The sequence below is a fragment of the Odontesthes bonariensis genome, chromosome 5 (genome assembly GCF_027942865.1).
Source record: "Odontesthes bonariensis isolate fOdoBon6 chromosome 5, fOdoBon6.hap1, whole genome shotgun sequence".
Lineage (NCBI taxonomy): Eukaryota > Metazoa > Chordata > Actinopteri > Atheriniformes > Atherinopsidae > Odontesthes > Odontesthes bonariensis.
Window position 1 is genome coordinate 8592798 of NC_134510.1, and position 24003 is coordinate 8616800.

The 24003-nt window shown below is 39.9% G+C and overlaps 1 protein-coding gene across 7 annotated transcripts in view; it reads right to left on the reverse strand.

Moving 5' to 3' along the window:
• vps13b (vacuolar protein sorting 13 homolog B) overlaps nucleotides 1–24003 on the reverse strand; it is a 310547-nt gene that overhangs the window by 29690 nt on the left and 256854 nt on the right. For all 7 annotated transcript variants that reach the window (XM_075464765.1, XM_075464763.1, XM_075464764.1 and 4 more), the window contains exons 42-46: nucleotides 22018–22214; nucleotides 20174–20355; nucleotides 19534–19754; nucleotides 19294–19425; nucleotides 14430–14591 (exon numbers count right to left, since the gene is read on the reverse strand). In XM_075464765.1, the coding sequence (XP_075320880.1) occupies nucleotides 14430–14591; nucleotides 19294–19425; nucleotides 19534–19754; nucleotides 20174–20355; nucleotides 22018–22214 (894 nt within the window). The remainder of the gene's footprint in view (nucleotides 1–14429; nucleotides 14592–19293; nucleotides 19426–19533; nucleotides 19755–20173; nucleotides 20356–22017; nucleotides 22215–24003) is intronic.

The following is a 24003-nucleotide window of genomic DNA, read 5'->3' on the forward strand; positions in this document are numbered from 1 at the left end:
AATCTGTTTCAAGAAAAACAAATTACCCCTGAGGTCAAAGAGCATGTGGGGACCTTGGTCAAGACCTTCTATGTTTCTATCCACTATAGTCTTTCCACGCTGTTTGAAGACAGATTTCTTTACAATAACATTCTTAATCAAAGCCTGTATTCACTTTCTTGAAGATCACCCCTCCTTCTTGTTGGCTGCAAGGAAATTACTTACATTTCTCAGATCTCTCGCTCAGTGGATTTAATCACAAGGAAAGTGGCAGAATGGTGTAAACAGCCAGGTGGTGGAGGTTAAGGTTAAGCCTGAGGGTGGAGAACCACTAGATTCCCTAAGCCAGCACTAGATTTATAATAAAGACCTGTTAAGATCCTGGTAGTTTGAGGAAAACTTGAAAAACAACAATAATTGGGATTTTCTACTATTCTGTCTCCCGTCTCTCCTTCAGTGATCTACCACTTATAAGATTAAAACCTTTTAATTCACATTCAACTCAAAACTATGTTTCAATTTTCAGTATTAATTTCAGGCTTTTAGGTTTTGAGTGCAACCAGACTGGTGTTAATTATGGTGAAAAGGCTGTGGTGGCAAACTCACTGGAGATCTCTGCTGTACTTAAGCATCATCTGCGAAGACAGATTTGTTATTTCAACACTTCTCCCTCCTTTAACTCCCCTATCTCTCCTCTCTTCTCTCCATGCACTTTATCGTGCCTGTGGCTCAACTTGACCTCTAAGGGAAAAGTCATAATAACGTCTCTACTCAAACTTCAAACAGTGACTGCTGCTTTTGTTTTAAATCACCGCTGCTCGAGTCAGAGAAGTGGTGAATTAAAACAAAAGCAGGAGGGGAAAAAAAGAAATGAAAGTGACACAGATGAACTGGACACGTAGGACAACAAGAATGAAAAATAAGAAGCTGTTTTACCTCTTTGTGTCGTATACGGCGGTTGTGACTGACAAAACCCAGTCAGCCATATGCGCTTATTCTTTGCACATGGTTTAATCATGGCCTCATGCTAACAACATTAAACAAAATGAAGAGCATCAGCAATAAAAATGGCTTTGAAGAATGACAAAGCTTAATCTGAGATGAATATGTCACTGATCATACATTATCAGTCACTAAACTATCACCTAAGGTGGAATCTATTGATTTTATTTGACACTGTATCATTTTGTACAAAACTGTGACATTATTCACTGTGGGTAACAAGGCGCAAATCAAAAGGGGGAAGAGCATCATGAAAAACAACTCTGAACAAAAACAACAACTTGAGCAAAAGCAGCCTTTAGCCTATAACCTCAGATGCTAGTCAATTTCTAATCTAATCTACTAATAAATATTTTATAGACTCCTCCACTCACCCACTGCAGCTGGCCAAGAGTAGAGCTTTTTTGTCCAAAACCAACACAAGTATATCTGTTATATTTTTTTCCCCCAGTCAGACACTGTGTGTGAAAGAATGTGAACTGATTTTTTTTTTCTCTCTTTAAATCCTTTCATCCCCAGGAAGAGATTGTGGTAACACATATTATATACATTTCAAGGTTACAAATTTAGTACAAAGTGATCTACCCGAGATTACTATGTATACCTCATTTAATGCATGTGTCTTGCTAAAAATGAGTAGGTCATGATTAGGGTTATGTCTTCTGTGTAGCTTTTGTTTAAAAATTATGATTAAAAGTTCTGGCATTAGCAATAATCCAACTACTTCGGATTCTACCTGAGCAGCAGTACTGCTATATAAATATAACCCTTGTGGCATCTTTTCAGGGTACTAAAATAATCCAACTAGAATTCTTATTCCAAATTCTTCAGAAATACAATAATCCACCAAAATGTCGCTTTTCCATGTCCATCTATAGATGACTTATCTCAGTTTCATGCATATTAATGCATGGCAAAAATCAGGAGGAGGACAGTGATGAAAGCTTGATAGTTTGATATGGCCTATATATTGAATTACCATATTAACACCAGTTCTTCTGATTTTGCCACAATCAAATATGGTTAGATGTCTTGGAGTCTACAAGTACCCTTGAAAGCTGAGCCCACAGCGCTGCTTTGACAAATCAAAGACTGTGAGTGCTGAAGTTGCGACTAATCTTAAAGTAACAGAAAACACCTGTCCACTAAATCGAAAATCAGATGGACAAAGTGATGACATCAAAATCCACAAAGATCATGCTGGACTAATATATGGTCTAAACATAAGATCAGTAACACATGATCATCCCGTCACCCAGATTTAAGATTACCATGGAAACTGACTGCAGAAAACAAACATGGGACTGACACATTCACAAATGGTGTTAACTTCTGAGAAATACTAACCCCATCCCGCCTAAACAGTGTATTATATTCAGTGAGTCAATAAGCCAACCAAATTCTATGATGGCTACGATGTCATGTCTACTGCCTGTTTCATAGCTCAATCCTGTCCCAGGAGAAAATCAGTAGCAACAAAGTTTCCTGTAAAAGACAGTAAGGTATCAGTCAGTCATTACCAAAGCACTGACTGTTAACTTCCTGGTAAACAGAGAGTCATTAAGTATTTTTGTGGCAAACACTCAAGTTTCTGCTCTAATGTTAGTGTCAGAATAAACAAAAGCACAATCATAGATGAACACACACACACACACACACACACACACACACACACACACACACACACACACACACACACACACACATACACACACAATGCCTTGTAACTTATGCAGACAGACTGAGTCAGTCTTCCCACTGTAACCACTATCCGTCTACTGTCCTCTGGCAGGAATGTGCTTGGGTGTACAAAGCACAAATTAAGTGTCTGTCTGGCAGTCTCAGGGGGTTGACAAACTGCAGTGGTCATTGGCTTCCCATTATTACCCTTCCTTCATTCATTTCACTCAGACAGTAATCAGAGATTTGAGATTTGGGGCAATTGAGAGGTAAAAACAACACCAGTTGCTCTGCACACGTGTCACAAGTCAGTGTAAAAAAAGTCCATATAGTTGAGGAATATCTTTGATGATTTATTAAAATCATGTGAATTCAATGTCACATACTGACAGTTTAAAAAAAAATAGTTTGAGAAGCCTCTGTACTGCCAATCTTGTTTAATGTTATACAGGCGGAGATGAAAAGAAGGATGTGGAACACAGGCCTGGTCTTGTCTGGTGAAATTACTTTGGAACAAGGGACCTAGCTAGCCACCTAACAAATGAGAAGCAGGTTTATACCCAGACAGCAAAACAAAAGAATATGGATTACTTTGTGGTGAAAACAAAATTAGTGTGAGAAAGAAACATGTGAGAGAGAAGACGAGGGAGAAAGACACACAATAACATCAATTTCAAGGCCGTAAGAGCCAACCCATGTAACATGAAGGAAATATGGTGGCTTTAACAGCTGTCTACAATGCCTCTCTCCTCCTCAGCTCTCTCTCTGACAAATAGAAGCAAAGCTGCACAACATCAAAGCGTAGATCTGCAAGTCTAAGAAGCGGTTTGAGAGCTGGAAGAAGGTACAGAGAGAAGCCATTGTGTGGGTCTTTGTTTGACAGGGGGGATGTTAAGAGGTTTATGCTTGACTAACATTGTTCCATTTTTCTCCTCTGGTTTCTACTAAGGCATCTTAGACATGCAGGGCCTCAAGGGTTCCAGAATATTCAGACATGGCAAGTGCTTACACCAACTGAAAGGAGGTAACAAAAGGAGTACTGTCTGAGAGGAGGGAAGTTTGAAAACCGCAGGGAAGGGGGATAAAGAAGTCAGTGGTCGAAGACCCTTGGAAAGACAGACACCTTGTCTCAGTCTGACAACGACGTCAAAAAAAAAAAAAAAAATTGAAAATAAAAGCCTATCACAAGAAATAGAAAAGGAGGAAACTTCTTGAACACTCAGTATATGTACAACAGACACCCATGTCCAGGTTAACGTTCATCATTTCTATCTTCCTTTCTTACATATACATATTGTTGAAGGACTGTTTATCTTTTTTTACATGAGGTTGGGTGAAGTGCATTGTTTGTACAGTGGCTGTACAATCTGTCCCATCACTGATCAGCTGTGTGCATCGGGAGTTGTGTCAGACTTGCTGGAAAGCTTACTGCTGGGTCTTAATTTTGCAGAGGTTTAAAAGACGGTACATGCTTGTGCTTTTCCAGGCTGTTCCCTCATCTGTACTTTCTCTTAGTTGGTATTTTGGGATTACACTGGCATCACTGTCAGTCCCAGCAGATTGGCAGCAGCATACATTACACAGCCATTGTGCCGTGATGTGGAACAACACAGACGGTCTTTGGTAGAGAAAATAAAAACTAATCAAACAACTTTCTCAAAAATTACATGGTGTAAAAATGCCACAATATAGCTTTTGATAAAAACCATGATGAAATTTCTGATGTTTGACTTTTTCTAGAAAGTGAAAATCCCCTATTCTGTGACCCCGTCCTGACTAACTGTTATCAACTGTTAGACTGCCCCGTCAGAAATTCTCCCCGTTTCTCAAAGTCGAAACTAACTGCTGTCTGCTTAAGGTAAAGCGCTAACCACTCATTTGAACTTCACAGCACGCCACTTAAAAAGAAAATGATATATCCCTTTAAGGCATACACAAATAAAAGCACACATTAAGGGAGACCTCTGTCACCCATACCATAACCACAACTAGAGTGCTTCTAAACTACCAGTGAATGTGGGCAGATTGTCTAACTCATAATTGCAATTGATATCGCTACTTGTTTGAAAATGCACTTTTCATAAGAGCGGCTTTCTCCTCTGCAATGAAACCACATGTTTTTCTTCTAAAGAAGAAATGAAGCATGGGTTGACCATATACAGCTATCCCTGACCGCAGAATCGATTGAGGAATGAAACTTAAGCCCAGAAAAATATAGAAAACATATCACCACAACATGCTCACAGACCAAAAAGAGTTTATCCTGGAGCCAGTAGCACATGTGCATTAGATGCTTTCTTCAACTCTGTGTTCATATAGCTCCAGATGGTTTTCAAACCACCATGGTTGAACGTTATATTCAATAAATAGATTATTTCTTCTTTCTTTCTTTTTTTTTTTTTAATGCTCTTATTGTAATTCAGTTACTTTCAAATTTCTTCTCTAAGTTTAGGTACAGTATATGGAACAAGCCCCCCCCCCCCCACCCCCAATTCTGGGCCTCAGGGAGTACTGTGACTTGCAGTTTGACCACTAGGTCAAAATACACAAGTAGCCAAGTGTCTCTTGTTTCGGACAGGCCATACAGAACTGTGGTACTGTCCATGGTGCTGAACCCAGGCCAGCACAGGGGATCATAATGTGAAATTCTTCACCTGCACTTTTTTGTATTCTGATTCAGGGAATAATTAACTGGTAGACAGCTTTGATAGTAGTAACTGAGGCCTTTTTCTTTTGAGGAAGCTGGCTAGTCCTTTTTGGTGCACTGAGGAGGTAGTCAGTTGTCCGATAAGGTCATGGTTATCATCATGTTGTTGACTCTGGTTTGGTTTATTCTGTCAAGCCAAAATGGTTAATAAATATGAATAAACTACTGTAACATTTTTGTTTCATATATTTTATTGCTGTTCGTACCACAACTGGACTTACCTATGAAAGTGTCCATAAAGATAACATTTGCTCTGACAAAACATTTTTAAGACTTTTTATTCAAAACATTTAGGTTATCAACAAAGTAGAAACACTAGATTCTTATGGTCTTGCACGAAAAAAAAAAACACTTGACAGGGGTATGGACTTGCTGGCAAAGGCAGGAGATGATGTCTTAACTAGTCATCTTGATGTTTTTTAGTTTTGGTTTGTGTGGTGGTGCTTGGTGTGTCTAACTGATAAATTAATTTCATAGTCCCTTCTGATTTAATGCTTTCAGATAGACTAAATTGTAAATCACGAAGTTGTACTTCTGAACCTGCTCACATTTGTGCAAGATTCCTTACTCAAATACCTTTAATGCCTCTATGATCCCATGAATATGTTTAACCTTCATATGATATCTTCTGTCTGTATTTGTCAAATGAAAGAGATTATTCGTTACAAAAAACCTCTTTCAAAAAGAGCAGGTGAACTTGTTTGGACTTTCATCCCAGCTAAATAAATCCTCTGTCATAATTTGGGCATGGTTCATTAAAGTATACAGTAACAACACTTTTTTCATGTGGACGCAAATAAGTTACTGTTTTTCTGTTTAAAGTTGCAGTGCAGGGATTTGCAGGGTTTTAAGACCAGTGATTTGATGGCAAAGATGGAAAAAAAAAACGTAATTAGTGAAATGTTGACACATTATTAAGACTGTAGCAGTGCAGCTCTCATCAGAAATTGTAATGAAATCTTGTAGGTCAGTATGAAGGAGAAACATCGCATTTGAAATTTTGAGTTGAGTATGGAAGGATGAGTGGGAATGAAAGGCTACAAGCAAAGATTAAAAAAAAAAAACACAAGTAAATAGTGAGACTGTCCTCACTATATTTATCATTATAACCTCAGCTGCAGCAGCTGTGGGTCATGGTAAGCATTGTTTTAAAAAGTTTGGATTGGGACCAAATGGTGAGTTGCAGCCTGAGGAGAACTTAAATATCACCTAAAATCCCTAAAAATATCACAGGGTCACTGATTTAAAAAAATGACTGCTATCACTACATTGTTGAAACATCATCTTTGTCTTTTTGATAATAAGATAAACTTGTGTATCTCACCTTCCTGAGACAGTTATCATTAATCACTAATCAGCATGCTCCCACCAAGAAGTACTGGGAGAAAATGTTTTATTCCTCCAGTGACTTTTCCTGCAAACTAATAAAACTAAATCTGCAAACTGCATGCCAATTTCCTTAAAAAAACAAAACAAAACTAAAACTTTAACCTTAAAGCTTGTTCTGGCTGAGAGTGTAAAGACCAAACCTAACCCTTTGGCTAACGTTGTCACGTCCATGGGGTTTTCCGCATGTTTTTAGTTTTGCGTTTTATCATGTGTTAGTTTATGTCACGTCTTAGTTTTTAAATTCATGTTTACCGGTAGTTAAGTTTTGCCATTGTTCTGTCCTCAGTCCCCATGTTCTGGTCATTAGTTCACTCACGTCACCTGTGTTCATTGTCTTCAGCTGCACTCATTTACCAATCACCCTGTTCAGTATTTAGTTTCCAGGTTTCCCCATTCAGTTGGTGAATTCCTTACGCTGTTTTCACCATGCACCTTCACGCCACGCCAAGTCATGTAAAGTTAAATTATTCCATGTCAAGTCAAGTCATTTCAAGTCAAGTCAAGTCAAGTCAAGTCAAATTATTCCATGCCAAGTCAAGTCAAGTCACATCTAAAGCTAAGTGCTTTCATGTCATGCCAAGTCTTTTGTTTATTTTGTCACAGTCCAACTCATGTTTTGTTTCCACAGTTAAAGGGATAGTTCGCCTCTTTTGACATGAAGCTGTATGACATCCCATATTAGCAATATCATTTATGAACACTGACTTACCCCCCGCTGCGTCCTGTGAGCCGAGTTCCAGCCGAGTTTTGGAGTTGACGAAGGTAGTCCGGCTAGTTGGCTGGGGCTAAACAAATAAAGCTTCTTGCTTCTCAAAACAATATGCGTTCAAAAGAGTAATACATTTGCATCACAAAATCGTTTTGCATGAAAAAGTCAGACCTCACATCGCTTGGCACTATTTTTGCCTCCCTTGATATCAATGCGTCCAATGTAAACTGTGCAGACCGAAGTGCAGACGGAGCAGTCCCCTGCTTCCGAGCAGTAAACACCGTAACAGGTGCGGCTATCGCTAGGTGGCGGGACGCATTGATATCAAGGGAGGCAAAAATAGCGCCAAGCGATGCGAGGTCTGACTTTTACCAATCACCCTGTTCAGTATTTAGTTTCCAGGTTTCCCCATTCAGTTGGTGAATTCCTTACGCTGTTTTCACCATGCACCTTCATGCCACGCCAAGTCATGTCAAGTTAAATTTTTCCATGTCATGTCAAGTCAAGTCAAGTCACGTCTAAAGCTAAGTGCTTTCACATCATGCCAAGTCTTTTATTTTGTCACAGTCCTACTCATGTTTTGTTTGCACAGTTAAGTTTCGTCATCCGGCTCAGCCACGCCTTGTTTTGACTTTTGTTATTTTTTAAAAATAAGTTTGCTTTTTACCTCTGAAGTCTGCCTCCGTGTCCTGCCAACCCCTTACTGACAAACGTGACCACTGAACTGATACACTTGAGAATCATTAACCCTGTGCCCTGGGGGTCCAGCTACAAATGGACGTGTGGCTCGGAGGAGCAGAGATGTAGACACAAAAAATACTGTTGTGAAAGTGTAAGTTATGTGACCTTACAAAGCAAAATGATTTAAGATAAATTTTCCATGAAAAGTGTCAAGAACCTGAATGAAACATGCAACAAGAAACAGGACAAGCAAATAACCAGATGGAAATTTGCACACAAGTATAATATACTTGTGCAGTGGTTAGGATGTAAAGGAAAAGTCATTGTACAAACAACAGAAAGTGCAGAGAAAAAACAACTGTGCTGGAGAGTGCCTGCCTCTAAGTTTGATTAAAAAATAAATAAATTAAAATGTGTTTGTATTCGATGAGGTGTGGTGTAGACTTGTTCCAAGACCACGACACACACTGCACAAAGCTGAGTGCGGGACATAAATGTGGGAGTGAGCTGCTCATGAGTACAAAGAGTGCCAGAGAGATGAAAAGGATGCCACTATGTGTACATGCAAAAACTGATTGGAAAGGTGCCCCAGTTTCAAGAAATAAAGAAATGTTTCCTAGTGGCATTTATAACCTTCTCTAGTGGTCAGGGTCTGTACTCAGAGTTTGCGTTAATTTAACATGTAATTTTTCATGACTTGTAACTTGTAACAAGCCAGGGTCAAAGCTCAGTATCAGCGAGTAAAATAAGGAGACGTACAGGGTGATTTTTGGATGCTAGTTGTACTGATCCATCAAGCAGACGTGCTAGTCTAACCTCTGGTTTATTAAAGGGTTTAGTTTTGATTAATAAGACCAAGTCGATCAAACTCAATATGACATGTACTGTGCAAGCTGAATGAGGAATTTGAACTGTGCAAAGCTGAATAAGGCTGTGACCTCACCTTATGATGCACTCACATTCTCACATTCAATTTGTATCTTGTTGCTATAGATGCAAAATGTAAAAATAATCAGTGCATAAAACATCTTCACATTTACAAGTTTTGACAGGGTTGGCTTCACTATGGTGAGACTGTTTTTATTCTTCCACCACGATATATTTTAATAAGACATGTTTAAACTGGATTTATAATGTGACAATACAGAATAAAGACTGTGACAGAACACCACTGCCAAACAACAGTCTACACCCTGAGCTTTTTTTTTTCATGTCTCAACCATTTTATAAAATAAGGTAATACATGCAACAAAATGTGCACCTTATAAGAAAGGATCAAACTGGTGACCAGTTATGCTCAGCTACTTCTCTCTTTCCTTCTTCTATGATCATTCAATGAGTAGATTTAAGTGACTGTGGTTAAAATTTCCCTTCCGGTCAGCCTAAACTACTGAAGATGAAGCTTCCATCTTGAACGAACAGTATTACTAAACCACTGCAGTTGAGGCCAGTGTGTCTCAGACAATCGATCAGCACCGGGTAATGATTGAATCAAACAAAAGACCAGATAGGGCTAAACTAAAAAGGCTAAATACTTACTAGTTGTAAACTTTCAAGTTCCCAACATTCGAATAAGGCTGTGGCAAGTAAGCAACATGATACACCCACTAAGCCCAGCTCCTAATACATAAACAGTCATACATAGATCTGATACTGACCGCTTCAACCAGTGTAAAAGTATTCTCTCTCTTCTCTTTCTCACACACACACACACACACACACACACACACACACACACACACACACACACACACACACACACACACACACACACACACACACAAAATAAACAAATATACTCTCATATCCAATACCGGCCTGTCAACCCTGCTTCCAACAATGAGGCCAATCTAACCATAAACTAATGACTTTGGTCACTATCTACCAACACAAATCCAACACTCACACACAGACACATACACCTGGATCAGACGACACACAAACAAACGCCGGCACAGACACTTGAAGCATTCAGAAAGAAAGAGGGAGAACTCTACTGTAGAAGCCTGCTGCTGAAGTAAAATACAATTTATTTCAATTGGGAATATTCCTTCACTTAAAAAGTCCTTCCCAAATCCAGGGGGCTTTTTACACCCATCTCCTTGCTAACCACACTAACCACAGGGATTTCCATCAGCCAGGCTGCATCCTGTACCGAGCAGCCAGATATTTCAACCATCCACACCACACCACACTCTAGAGCCCTAAAAAACAGGAGGGTGGGGATCGAGAGTGTGTTTGTGTGAGATATAAAGTATGAGTAATTACAGAGAGTGTGCGTAGTTACACTGGCGATCATACTGTCTTTATTTACAGACTTATTAATCTGTCATTGCAATCCTTTTATTTAATTGACCATGATTGAAATATCCTTAAAAATGGAAAAAATTGTATGTATTTCTAAACATTTTTACATGAGCTGGTAACCACAGGGGTGTGAAGGTATGCTAAGCATGAAAGAAAGACTACACGGAGAGGTCTGATGAACTCCAGGCCTAAGGAAACAATTGATCATAGTGCGTGTAAGACGTATTTTTCAAATGTTAGACGAAAGCAGGCTTGAAGGATGTGACGGGCTCAATTGGGCCATTTGATATGTCCTATGGTTGTGAGTGACAGTAGAAAACAGGCTGGTACAGAAAGTCAAGGGGTGAAACAGAGGAGCAGTAAGAAGGAGTGTTTTTTTTAAAAAAAAGATAGATATTCAAAGGTATGTCACCATCATAAGAGATATGTATATGCAGGCTAGATGGGTCAGAATTACACTCTTCTTTCACTGAGAGACACGTCAAATAACAGATAGCAAACGCAGGATTTTCAGTTTCCCTTTAGCTAAACGTAAAACAACAGCCTGTTTGTTCATTTAGAAGATTTTTTTTTTTCTTTCCCATCTGTGTTTTTATGATTAGGGTTAGAATTGAAGGACTACAGTGAATCTACTCTTTGTAAAAATGACTCATCAATGATTCCTTGATGCCTTTCTAGTGCTTCACAAAAGTCTGTGTTCAGAGCACGGCTCATCTTTTGCCCATTTTCCTTTTAAAAGATCACTTGTTTTTTCCTCAAATAAGGCTAAACAACATCGTCCTGTTTTAAATTGCTCAAACTCCCCTTACTAGTCTTCCCCTATCTATCATTCTTCATTTCCATAGTCTATCTTTTCTATCCATCTGCCTTCTTTCAAGATGATCTCATGTCCAGTGAGTTCTCGAGGGCGTTCAAGAGAAAAACAGAGATAGATTACTTTACAACAGCAAATTAGTAGCTCTGGCTTATGTGAGTGTGTGACTGCCTGGGGGACAGATCAGCTGGGACACACATCATACCAGAACCATGAGGACAGGGTGATGGCCTGCCCTCTCGACAGGCACTAGGCCTCACAGACAAGAAAAGATTGCCCATAAACACCAGGGGAGGCTATACTTCAAAGTATACATGTGTGCGTGTATGTGTATGCATTTGGGGGTGGTGAGTGGGGCAAACTTAAGGAAGGTGGGGTATTGTTACAATAAAGAGTCAAACCAGAGCTACATACAGCGCAATATGACCATAGACACTGGATAATGTAAGAAGAGGAAAAGATACAAAAGGCTCTAAGGAGACTACATTAAAGAGACTGAATGGTCACTGAGCTGACTGATCCAGATGTGGAGCAAAGCTTTCGGGGGACTGAAAAGTCATGATTCCAAATGCGAGGACAGCACTTACTGGGGTGTGACTTAGATTAAAAACACAATGTTGGCTTCTAGGAAGAGTCCAAAACATGAGAGGATAGGCAGGCGGAGGGTAGGCTTGAATAAAGAAGGCTAATGAGCTCAGCCAGCATGGCGATAAACGCCAGAACACCAGAGGGCTGTGCTGCAGGGAACTGAGAAAGAGACAAGGACAATACTGGAAAGATGTGTGTGGTTTTTGAACAGTCTTACAAAAATATATTCAAGTGTGACCCCAAAACAGTGTGGATACCAGAGACTGTCCAGGTTTACTGATGTCATCAAGCTGATGTAGCCGAGGCATTAGGACTAAAGAGAGACCTGAGCTGAGCCAAAACAAGGGGATGTTGTACAGCTATGTTTGATAAACTATGGCTTAGGGTGTGAGGCCCGAGATAGGTTTTGGCTTATATCTGGCAGGTCCTTATAGTTCATGGCAAGAAATTATAATAATAACAATACTATAGAACTTTAGTATGAGCCAATTGCACAGAAAACTGTTTATTGTTACACTTGGAAGGGTTGCAGTATTGGGGGACAGGGAGAGGATGAGAGTATAAGGAAAAAATGGGAACAAGAACTGTCTTTGGAAAATGGCAGAGCAAAGGTCTTCTGGCTGGAAAAGTTTCAGAATAGAAAGAACAAGTGCCATACTAATATTATCAAAGACTTGAATTCCATCATCCATACTGCAAATACTGTGGCTGCTACAACCTCGTGGTATTCCGAGTTGATGTTTAATATAGTTACATCGATCAGAACAGATACCCTCGCCAACTAAATTTCCCAGAGTAATGGAATGAAATAAATATAAATATAAAGTGACAGTACAATTGAGCAGTAGTAAAGAATCAAGTGTTATGCCAAGTATGAGAGGTTAGAAAAATAAGAGTTCAAAGGCTAATGGGTAAATCTGGGGCTGAAGTGGAGAGTAAGCCTACTGAAAGAGAAGAAAGCTTACAATGTTAAGTGATGAAGCATAATAGCTTGTGACGATCAGTTGTTTTAGACACTCCCCAATATCATGGAAATTGAGCAAATGGCACAACTATTCATGACACGGCCTGGAAACTAAATGTAAGAAGTACAAAAAACACACTTGCAGGACCACGCAACCATTAAAGAAATACAAGCCTTTCTCTTATCAGTGTCACTGTTTTTATAACCCCGTAATGTAATTAGGAGTGTTTGCTACAATTTGCTGAGGCGGACAAATTGGCAGGCTTTTTATCATCAAGCTTAAAGTCAGTTGAATGTTTTTGGCAATGTTGTCCTATTTCTTATTTATCTAGTTTCACAAATCCTGTTCATCTTAAGAATACATATTTCATACAGCACAAACACATGATGGAATAACACATGACAGAATCATCTTGGAATCACATTCTTCATCTATGATGACATCTGGCTCACTTGGACAATCTTTCATCCAAAATATCCTTGAAAATACAGAGGTCATTTTCACTCACTGCAAAAAAACGCAATGTGGTATTCACTGTGCCGATACGCCAGACTGCCACTCACAAAGTGTGTGAGTGAGAGTGAGGTAAGAGCACAGATTAACCATGGTCGATGATTAATACAACTTGACTTACTGACTTACTGTGAGCAATTATGGCCATGTCTTTTCTCAAGCTTGACTTTCTCACACTCGTTGTGGAACACATGGGGGTCCTGGAACATGTGCGCACCAAACACACACACACACACACATACATACACACATATGCCATGGATCACCAGCCCACCCTCCACTCAACCTCAAAACCACAAAGGGTTAAATATAATCAATCTTCTTTAACAATGCTGTCAAGGAACTGTCTGAGAACGCTGACAGGAACACACTGATAGCGGCTGCACACTGATGACAGTGTGTGTGTGCCTCTGTGGAGTGAATTTGCATTTTCCACTCAATGTGATTGGATTTCTGGATGCAAGCATTTCAACACATGCACAAGGAGTGTAATTCAGGAACACATACATCCGTGCTCCAGAATGCTTGTGCTAATATCTACAGATCTATATCAATATCTATCTATCTATCTATCTATCTATCTATCTATCTATCTATCTATATGTACGTACAGTCATATGATTATATCCATATACAGTTTACTGAGACAGTTTTATTCTTGCTGTTTAGGAAAGTATATTAAACTTACATTTATTTGTGGGGAAATAAGCTCACATTAAAATGATGGAACTCCTAATTTTTTATGCAATATTTTTATTTAACCCCTTGAATTGAAGCTTCAAGTGTAGCATCCAACCCCATTTTTCAATGTTTTTATTAGAAATGTACTGTAATAGCACAGCAGAGCCCAATTCAGAAAATGATATCACTGTCCAAATATTTCCACGGCTCACTGCACTGTAGTAATGCATTCCTGTCTTTCTGAATATAATAATAATGGGCATTCTGAAGTTGTGAATAAATTATATATATGTGTACACACATATGTTTATGTGTGTGTGCGTTTCTGCTGAAAACCAACCAGAACCACAAGGCTTTGGGCCATCAGTTACTTCTCCATCTCTGGGCAAATGCACGTGTGTTTGTGTGTGTTACCTGAGCAGACTTGTGGGATCTCCAGCTATACTGGTGGCTGTGGAGGCTAGCAAGCAGCACGTTCTCATCTGTGTCCACCTGGCCAAAGCGCAGAGTCTCATGGGTGTCATTACAGATCACATAATGGCTGTAGAGCAGCTCCTCAGCCTCCGGGTTTCCATTCTGAGAAAAAAAACAGGTAGGTGAGGGGAAGACATAAAAAAGCATGGGTAGATAAATGATTGTAGAGAAAGATCAAGAGGAATGACATAAAGAAACATTATGAATAAAAGAAAAAGAAAACTACATATCTTTACTGTGGGTTTATAATATAAGAGTATATCAATTGTGTGTACAGGTGTCTGCACATTTGCAAGTGTCCTAAGAGCTCGCAGGCTGGACCAGCTGAAACCTTTAAAACGCTTGTCTCTTTTGCAAACCATCAAACAATTCAAAATCCGAATGTTGGTTTTTGTGTAAACAAACTGGTAATGAGACGTCAGCTTGTTTAAAATGGTACCTTTGTGCGTGATTTCTCCGAACATATTCTTAATATTTGTAACAAAGAGGGCCAGCACCGACACAGATATTTATTTTCCTTAACAGTCATCAATATAATGTTTAGAACAGAAGAGAACAATGTGGTGGAGTCCAATCCGAAGGTACTGGCTCATTGAATAAGCCTTACAGAAAGCCATTCAAGTCAGACAGAGATGTTGCCCACCCACATGTAACCTTGCATGCAAAAGAGAAGAGCTGGTTTGAAAGGGAGAGAGCAGATTGGGTCAAATCTGCTGCATCCAAGAATTCCTACACATTTCAAAACACCACATAGTGTGTGCATATGTGTTGGACAGTGAGCACATGGGCGCAAGTGCAAGTTTTACTTGACCTCCTTCCAAAGGCTCATTGATCCTGATGGGATCTTTCCTGCACACCCCTGCTTGACTCTTGATGCCCACAAATGCATCCCGGCCTGCTGTATACTTTTAAATGGCAGGCGGTGTTGAGGGTTGATGGTTAAAAGAGAATAAGCCTAAGCAGTAAAAGCTCAGTCTGACTGCCAAGCACGTTCGGGGTTCCTGGGGTTGTTGATGTGATTGAAAACGGATGGGAAAGTTTACACAATTATAAAGAAAGTTGTGAAGATAGATGTGTGTGTACAAAAGAGGTAGGGAGAAAAAAAATAAAAAATGGATGGGACAGCTGTGACAGCGAGTTAAAATCCATTTCCAGTTTTATAGTGGAACACTATCTGTGCTCACTTTTGAATGCGACGCCGCGATTTACAAACTTCCTGCTGCCATTGCTAAGCCCACTCTTTGACAGTATCGTCTTTCTGCACAAATTCACAAGGCAATGCGATACACACACCAGAAAACCTTCCTCCTGTAATCATAATCACTCACAAATCTTAAAACAAAGATATTCAAACATTTAACCTAGAAATCTCGTTAAAGGGAAAAAGAAGACAGCTTCTTCTTCAGGCACTGTCCTCCTTGGCATCAAAGTATCCATTTCCCTAATCCACCAAGATACTATTACCCAAGTTTTCACAGACTTTAACCCAGACCTGCATGGCACACATAAATGGCAAGGTACAGTAAAATGTCTGGAAAACAGACTGTAAATAATCACACCCACTCAAGAGAAATACACATAAAACAAGACACTGTGAAGGTTATACGAGACCTGCAAAAGGGACACAATGAAACACTATTCAGATCTACAAACAGAAATATATTCTTCAAGACATGACCCACGCCCACACATGGAACTTGATCACTGCATCACTTTCTTTCTGGTTGCAATGGAAAGCAGAAAATTATTCAAACATGGGAAGAATAGACAAAAAAAAAAAAAGAATTAGGAGGAAAATTCCTGTTGTCTCAGTTGCACATGTAACAGCCTGTGACTGTTCTGTGAGAAAGCAGAGTGTGTAAATACTACTGGGCTTTTGTGTGGCTTTCCACATAAGCCACTTCCCTCGGGTTAGGGGCTGAAGAGAGCAAATACTGAGAATGGTGCTGAGACTGAGAGTTGAAAATGGAGGCATGGGCCTGAGGTTAGAGTGGTAGGGGGCTGAGGTTGGGGCCATATGGGGCCAATGAGTCCAAGAATAGGGCAACAAAGAAAAAAATAAAATCTTATTTCATACTAACTTACTTCATCATTTAATCAGAGATCTCAAAAATTGTGAAACATTGACGTTTTATACAACCTCTAATCTCTTTTACACTGTACCAAAACTCACTGAGGACTCAATTCAAGGTTAGAACTAAAAAGCACATCAAAACTGATGAGGAATAGGAGGTGAGCTTTCTTTATTGGGGATATTCCATGTTTTAAAATAAACACAACATTGTGTCAGTATTAATGAGAGACTACCATATCAAACATGCTCACTTACAACTGCTGGAAATATTTTTGTGATGTCATTATGGAGCCAAGAACTGTGTGTTGCTAAATGAGTGACAACTGAAATCCCAAACAGAACTAATAAGAGTCTTAGCATTTATTGCAATCCAACTGGAAGTGTTTTAGCTGCTCTGGTTGTGGTGGTCTGGTTTGACCATGGATGAGTGTGAGGTTCCAGTAGAACCATAGCTGAAGAATCTGCTCTGTGCTTCAGTGCTGACCCTGCGGGCCACATCTCAACTGGCCTGTCTGCCAGCCTTGACAGCAGGAAATATGAGAATCACTGAAACAATCATATGTCCTTCTGTTGCGGAAACGGAGAGCTTGTTAACATCTCTGACTATTACTGATTAAATTTTCAACAAAGTTTAACTCGAGAGTTTTTCGACAGTATGTATGACAATGTGTGCACTGGTGTGTGTGAAATGTAATCTGCTCCCAGGTTAAAGACACACACTTTAAACGGTTGGCTTTTTACGTCCATTGCTATGGTGCATTGGTTAGTGCTGAGTGGAAGTCTTGTATGGCTCATTTTGTTTCAGAGAAGTCCAACCCCCGATCAAAAAAATACAATTAAAATGTTTTTTCCTAAAGAATTTGCCTGTTGTACTTGACTTCTCTTCATCCCACACCTACAAATGCAGCATATTTGCTTTCTAACTGGGGTGCATTTTCCTATAGTATTTTGTGAAGTGATGGCTGGAAAATACAGCTGATTATACCATAATATGACATAAATGAACACGAGAACGCAGCTTGTGGAGTTGAAATAAGTGTGGTGTGATTACACATGGTATGTTATGGCTTTTAGGGCAGAATAATCTGCTTCTGTTTACAGCATTTGAACTTGGCCACTCACCAACTGCTCTAAAGCACAATAAAAAGTATAATCTCCTGACTGTTTTTATCAGTTACATTCTAAAGCACAACTGAACACATAAACCTAGCCCTGTGGAAAGAAGTTGCATTGTCGGAATTTTATGTGCAAGTCCCAACTCTGATGATACATGAAAAGAACAGAAGTGGGGGAGAAGATGGTCCCAAAAATGCCCCAGGCAGAGGATACAACAACAAATAGGAACAGCAGGTGGTGTCTCTGGAAAGAAACAGAACTTTACAGTTTAGGTCATGAGGCATGACGGTGAAGAGCTAAATTCACTGAGCCAGCATATCATTCAAAAAGCTAAATATAACAGTGTCAAAAGAGGTGTGTCTGACAGCAACATAGGTTATATGTTTGTCATGTTGTGTAAAGCCCTCCATGAACACCAACATGCTCCAAACAAGCCAATAAAGCGGCAATACGACCTTTAATTATAACATCTCCGAAACTCTGAAGCCTTATTTATGACAAAAATAACCAGCATAAATAGGGAACATTGAGTCGCTGTGCTAAATGATGCAACAGCGCCAAGTACCAAATGTGACCAAACATCAAACAAAGCGAGTTAAGAGTCAGTGATGCCACTGAGTGAAAGAAAAGGTATTAAACTACAAGCCAGAATAACATGCAATAGGGTATTTTATACAGCCTGTTTAGTTTTATTTTCCACAGGTAAAAAAAACCCACAGCTGTTCCTAGAAAAACATTGATTATTTCTTTCACCTGGCAGGGAGTTGCTGCATGCATGTAAAATCATGGGAGAACCTCATGTCTCCAGAGGCCAGTGTATGAGTCAGCACAGCTGAGCTGAGCTGAGCCATGGTATGGCACAAAAAGCCATAGAGACGAGCGTGTGTATATGCTGAACAGACAAAAGGGTGGGGAGCTAGGGCCAGATGAAGTCTTGGCAGGTGTCACCACTCAACTTTTACCATGTTTTCATGGGCATCACTTCACACACAAAGATTCTGGCTACCAGAAGCAGTGCTGAGAGCTGAGAACTCAGAGATGATGAGGACCACAGCACCAGTATCATTAGTCAGAATTGAAACCAAACAGAAATGCAGTTTCATTCTGAAAATTTTATTACTGCTGGCATGCAACCAAAACCATTTTTCATGAAATCCACTTTGTTAGTTTGTTTAGCTGATACTTCATCTGGGACAAAGGGCAGTCTCCCATCATATTTTCTGAATGTGCAAAATTTTTCTATAGATTTCCTTTGCACATTTACAAGCCCCCGGTGCCACATGGAGTTGACATATACAGGTATAAAAGATTAAATATCAGGGAAAATCCCTAGTCTCCCTAAATGTCTGTCTGTGAATGTGTCCCACAATTTAAATGTAGAAGTGAACAAAGTGTCCTCCAAGACTTTGAAACCCAAATGACCATATCAGCTGATTCTTTGGCCATTTCAAATACACTTCCTCATGCTGCAGGGAAAAGTCGCCAGAAGTTGGCTTTATAGATAAAAAACTCAACTTGTTTACTTCTGATACTAGCACTTTCTTAGTTGATCTTTGTTATATATCTTTTAATAAAAAATAAAAAGTGTTGCGGTGAAGATAAAGTTTCTATTACCTGCTCCCAGCTGAGCAGGGCAGTGTCCATGGTGTGGATGGCATACTGGCCAATATTGAGGAACACCGGGTCCACAAACACATTCACATCAAAAGAGGTTCTCTGGGAGGCACTGGTGATTGTGGCCTGGCCCTATAACACACAGAAAACAAAATCATAAAATTAAAATATCTTAATTTAATTCTGATCAATGCTCTGAATTAGAATATCACCACAGATATAAAATTTGCTGAGTTCTACCTGTAGCCCACAAGACTGAAGAAGCTGAAGGTGTGTTAGGTTTCGGTACTCCAGCAGTTTGGAGTCTAGCTGGGTGGAAAAGCTGATCTCCTGACAATGACGTGGTCCACTGCTCCACTGGCGCAAGAAAACCTGGGGCTCCTGGGCACCAATCACCATGAACTCCTGTTCCTGAGGTAACTTCCTGTCAGGCAGGAAGGGATGAAGTTTCCTAGATGGAACTGGAAGATCGAGACATATTTGTACTAAAATACATTTTAAACACATCAAAACTGTCAACATTCAATACTGATCTAAAACAACAGACACTCTAAAAAATGAATAACTATCATCTGAGAGGGTCACATGGGTCTAAGTCGACCTAACCCAAATGTTTTTTTTTGTTTCTTTTTGACACACAGTGGATCTCTACTGCCTTAAAGAAGAAAGAACAAACATGAAATGCAACTGAGTTTTATACGAGAGATGCCAATAAGAATGAGTCCTGTCTATGATAGTATTAAAGCAAGAAAAGGCTGTTTACCAGATTAATAAATCACAAGTAATTTTCAATTCACTTTCTCAGCAGTCAATCCCTCTTAACAAACCCAACACTATTCAATTTGAACAAGACTTTGGAATGAGATATACTCTGCCCTACCTGTGCCCAGCTGTTCAAGGTGGTGGCAGAGATGAACTTCCAGCCGTGCAAGTTGTAGGGACACACCCAGCGAGGGGACAAACCAAGGTGCAAAACAAGAGTCCACATGGGTGCAGGCTGCCAGTGCAATTGGGGACACCAACTGGTCGCAGGGCAGCTGTGATCCACACTCACTATCTGAACTGGAGGCGCAGAGAAGATTCAGACGACAGCTAATAATATTTACAAAAATCTGTGGAAGACACTACCAGTGCAAAGAAATAAAGGACACAGCAAACTGATTACATTAGTTCATGTAAGATTAATAGTGGAGAAACATTCCAAATATGAAACTGTGATTCAGTATTTTAGAGTTTTGTTTTTGATTTTCTCTCAAACTTTATTTTATAATATCAAAACCAGTGAGCCAACTTTAACACTGACCACAAAATATACAGGCAGAAATAACAACAGCCTGACTGATTTTTAGGTCAGTGATTTCGTCTTTTGCCCAAATCGTGCAACATCTTCACAGAAAAATCCACAGTGAAAGCAGCACCGCACCACATCATTTTTCAGGAAAACAATTTGGAATGAAAGGAGACATTATGTGGAGAAGGCCTCCTCACTGTCCTGAGCTATTAGGTACACTATTATGCCCACAGTTTCCAGGAGAACCCGTCGGTGGACATTAATTGCATGTCATGGTTAAGGATGTTGAATGGGAGGTAATTGAAATGAATGACCGCTTGGTCTACAATTTGCTCCAACCATGATCTACCAATAAAAACTCCAACAGGAAACTCTAAAGACCTGAGAAATGCTGGTGCAGCAGTGTTCCCTTTAAAAAGATAAGCATCATATGTTGACAATTTTCATTACTTCCAGTTGGCATAGCAGCCAAGTCATTTTTCTAGAGGAAACTAAAGTATGGCAAATGAAATGTGTGTGTAAGGAGAAGGGAATCATTTTTGATCAAAAAGGACAAATAATTTAAACATAAAGGAAATGCAATGTTTGGAGTATGATTGTAATGAAATGCAGATGCATATTTTTCTTTCTACAGTATCTGGTCCGGGGGAGCTTTCTTTCGGTTTCCTCTCTTACATGTTTTCTTATTCCTCCTGTTCTCCTTTTCTGGATCTATGTAAACCACTCAGCTTGTGGGTTTGGCAATTCTCTCACACAAAGAGATCCCCAAATCCCAAAAGGAAGTAAAAATGGGAGAGAAAGAAAAAAAAGAGAATGAAGTAAGATGATGAAGGAAGGAAAAAAAAAACATAACAGAAGGTTGGGTGAGACATAAGGGACGTAAAGAGAGGAAGCAGTGGTAGCAGAAAGAAAGGAGTAACAGCATGCTCCGTGAGGTGTGACACTGTTTGGTCCAAACCATCCCATCCAAGCTTAACCCTGCCCAGCCCTGGCTAAGAAAGGCCTAAGAGCTTACAAGCCAGCCCATAGGGGGCTTTACTCCTTTTGCTTCCCGAGAGCTTCCCCTCGATTAGATACACTCAAGGTAAGCACGAAGGAATCCGGATGGGCCCTGACAGGCACTTGGTGTGCTGGGAAATCTCATTAGGCCGATCTGAACGCCTTCCAAGCCCGCTCCCTGCTCCTGCACACCAGATGTGGGGTGAGGGACACATTTTATTTTTTTGTGCTCAGTGGTCTGAGAGCACTCTCCCTCTATTTTTCCTCACAGAGGACAGCACGAACTCCATACATCCGCACGCATACAGTACCTGTGTGCAGGTATTAGCATGCTCTGTCGGCCTTGCTAGTTTAGATGTGACTATAGTCAGCAGCTACAGATAGCTACAAGAACAAAAAAACAAAACACGGTATGATGCAGAATTTTTCCACACCTCTGTTCATCTCCTCCCTCTCCGTTATTATTGAGTACAATCCTCCAGAGGTCTGAGGCCACCATCTCCTTCTGCTGGTCAGTGAGGCTGAGGCTGGGCAGCTGCAGCTGGCAGGCGCAGCTTTCTGACAGGCTGAACTCGCGGTATGGAACAAAGGCCTGCTGAAGCTCATCCCAGTATTCCAGACAGCATGGTACCTGAAAGAGTGATGCACCTTATTTTAGGTTTTAATACTCAGTGTATCTGAACAATTTATTTTTTTTTTTTCTGAACAAACATGTGAAAAATATGAATATGAATATGGGTTTTCAGAACTACTGTTAAAAACCTTTGTTCACTGTTTCATAATGATTAAATACCAGTGCTTATAATAAGTACAGAACATGTGATCACTAAATCTGGATGTACTACCATCCTTTTTTTCCATACAGTAAGCTTGTCTCTGCTGAAAACCACCGAAAACAAATTATACAGATCACAGACAGACCGTGAGGAAATGCCTTTGACAACGGCTTCATGAGGAGCCAAAAACCCTGCACAACTTTTTCTACAGTCGTAAAAAGATTGCAGATTGTAAAAAAAAAAAAAAAAAAAAAAAAAAAAAAGCCCATTTGAACAAAGTTTCTACCCAACCACTTTTTCATAAAGTTAGTATTGTAGAGTAAATTTGATTATTCACCAGCAGCAGGCCAGAAGACTGATATTCTTTTAACACAACCATTCATACCCAGTGGCTTTGGTTCGATAAAGGCAAATTTCTCTTAAATGCTTCTTCATCCCAAACTTAATCTCGTCTTTAGAAGGATACAAATGAATATTTATTTTTGTATCTCTCAGTTAAACAGGAGCCAGATTTAATGCTCTGGTCCGAACAAAAAGACCAGCGTAACCCCGATAACTCATCAGCTACAGCTGATTATTGTTAGATTGTGTTATTGCAAAACAAGGTACTACAGTTTTGTGGATCCCCCTGTTAGACATTAAATATTAAACAGCTGCAGTGCTCTGCTGATAAAACTCTGATACGTTACTGACCCTTAGAATACAGAATAGAAAGGGAAAAACCCTTGATTTGACTTGATTGATTTCTACCTAATTCAGGCAAAAGCTAACTTCTCATTCAGGTGGTGAAAAATGAAAGCTTTTCAAGAACAAACCACAAACATAGCAAAAAAATGAAAAAGAAATAATCTCCACAAGAATAATGCATAACCACAGCCTAAATACCAGATAACTGTACGACAGTGGCGAGCATTCGTGTTCTGTGGTCATTTCTCACACTGAATAAAAACAGGTTATGTGAATATTTTCCTTTTAAGAAGTAATGACTCGTAGTGCTACGTGCCAAAATGAACACAAATGTGCCTGGTGCTCCTGTGTGAACTAAACCAGGTTCTCGGGTTCCCTTGACCACCTGCAAAATTCAGCAACTAATGGATCAGTTGTGGCAGAGCCCTCTCAAGAGCACACCTGAAACATGCCGGGCAGTAAGACGGGAATGTGTGTGTGTGCGGTGGTTAGCGAGTGAATCGTTCACCACGGGTATAGAGCTCCTTGAACTATTTCCAAACTCTTGGGAATGTCAGCAAGTTTGTGTATGTGAGCGTTGTGTGTGTGCACGCACATACATGCATACATTCACGTGTGTTAGAATGTACTGGTGCAGAGAAATTAATGAGGTAACCGTAGCTTACATCATGTATGAAATGTCACACAGGTTTTCCTGGAATCAACTTCTCGTAATTGTACCTGACAGAGTTGTGCACCCGCAATCCCAACACTGTGCCACCAGAGCGGAAACTCACAGAATCCTTTTTGAGAATTCCCAGAACTGCATTGCTAAAACATCCAGTATGCTCTTTTGTCCAACTGTGATATTCAATACGTATGACAGCATGCAGCACTGGATACTGGAGGCCCATATATAGTGCAGTGAAATACATTTGGATGGTTGAATATGTCTCATGTTCCCTTCAACTTGTAGTT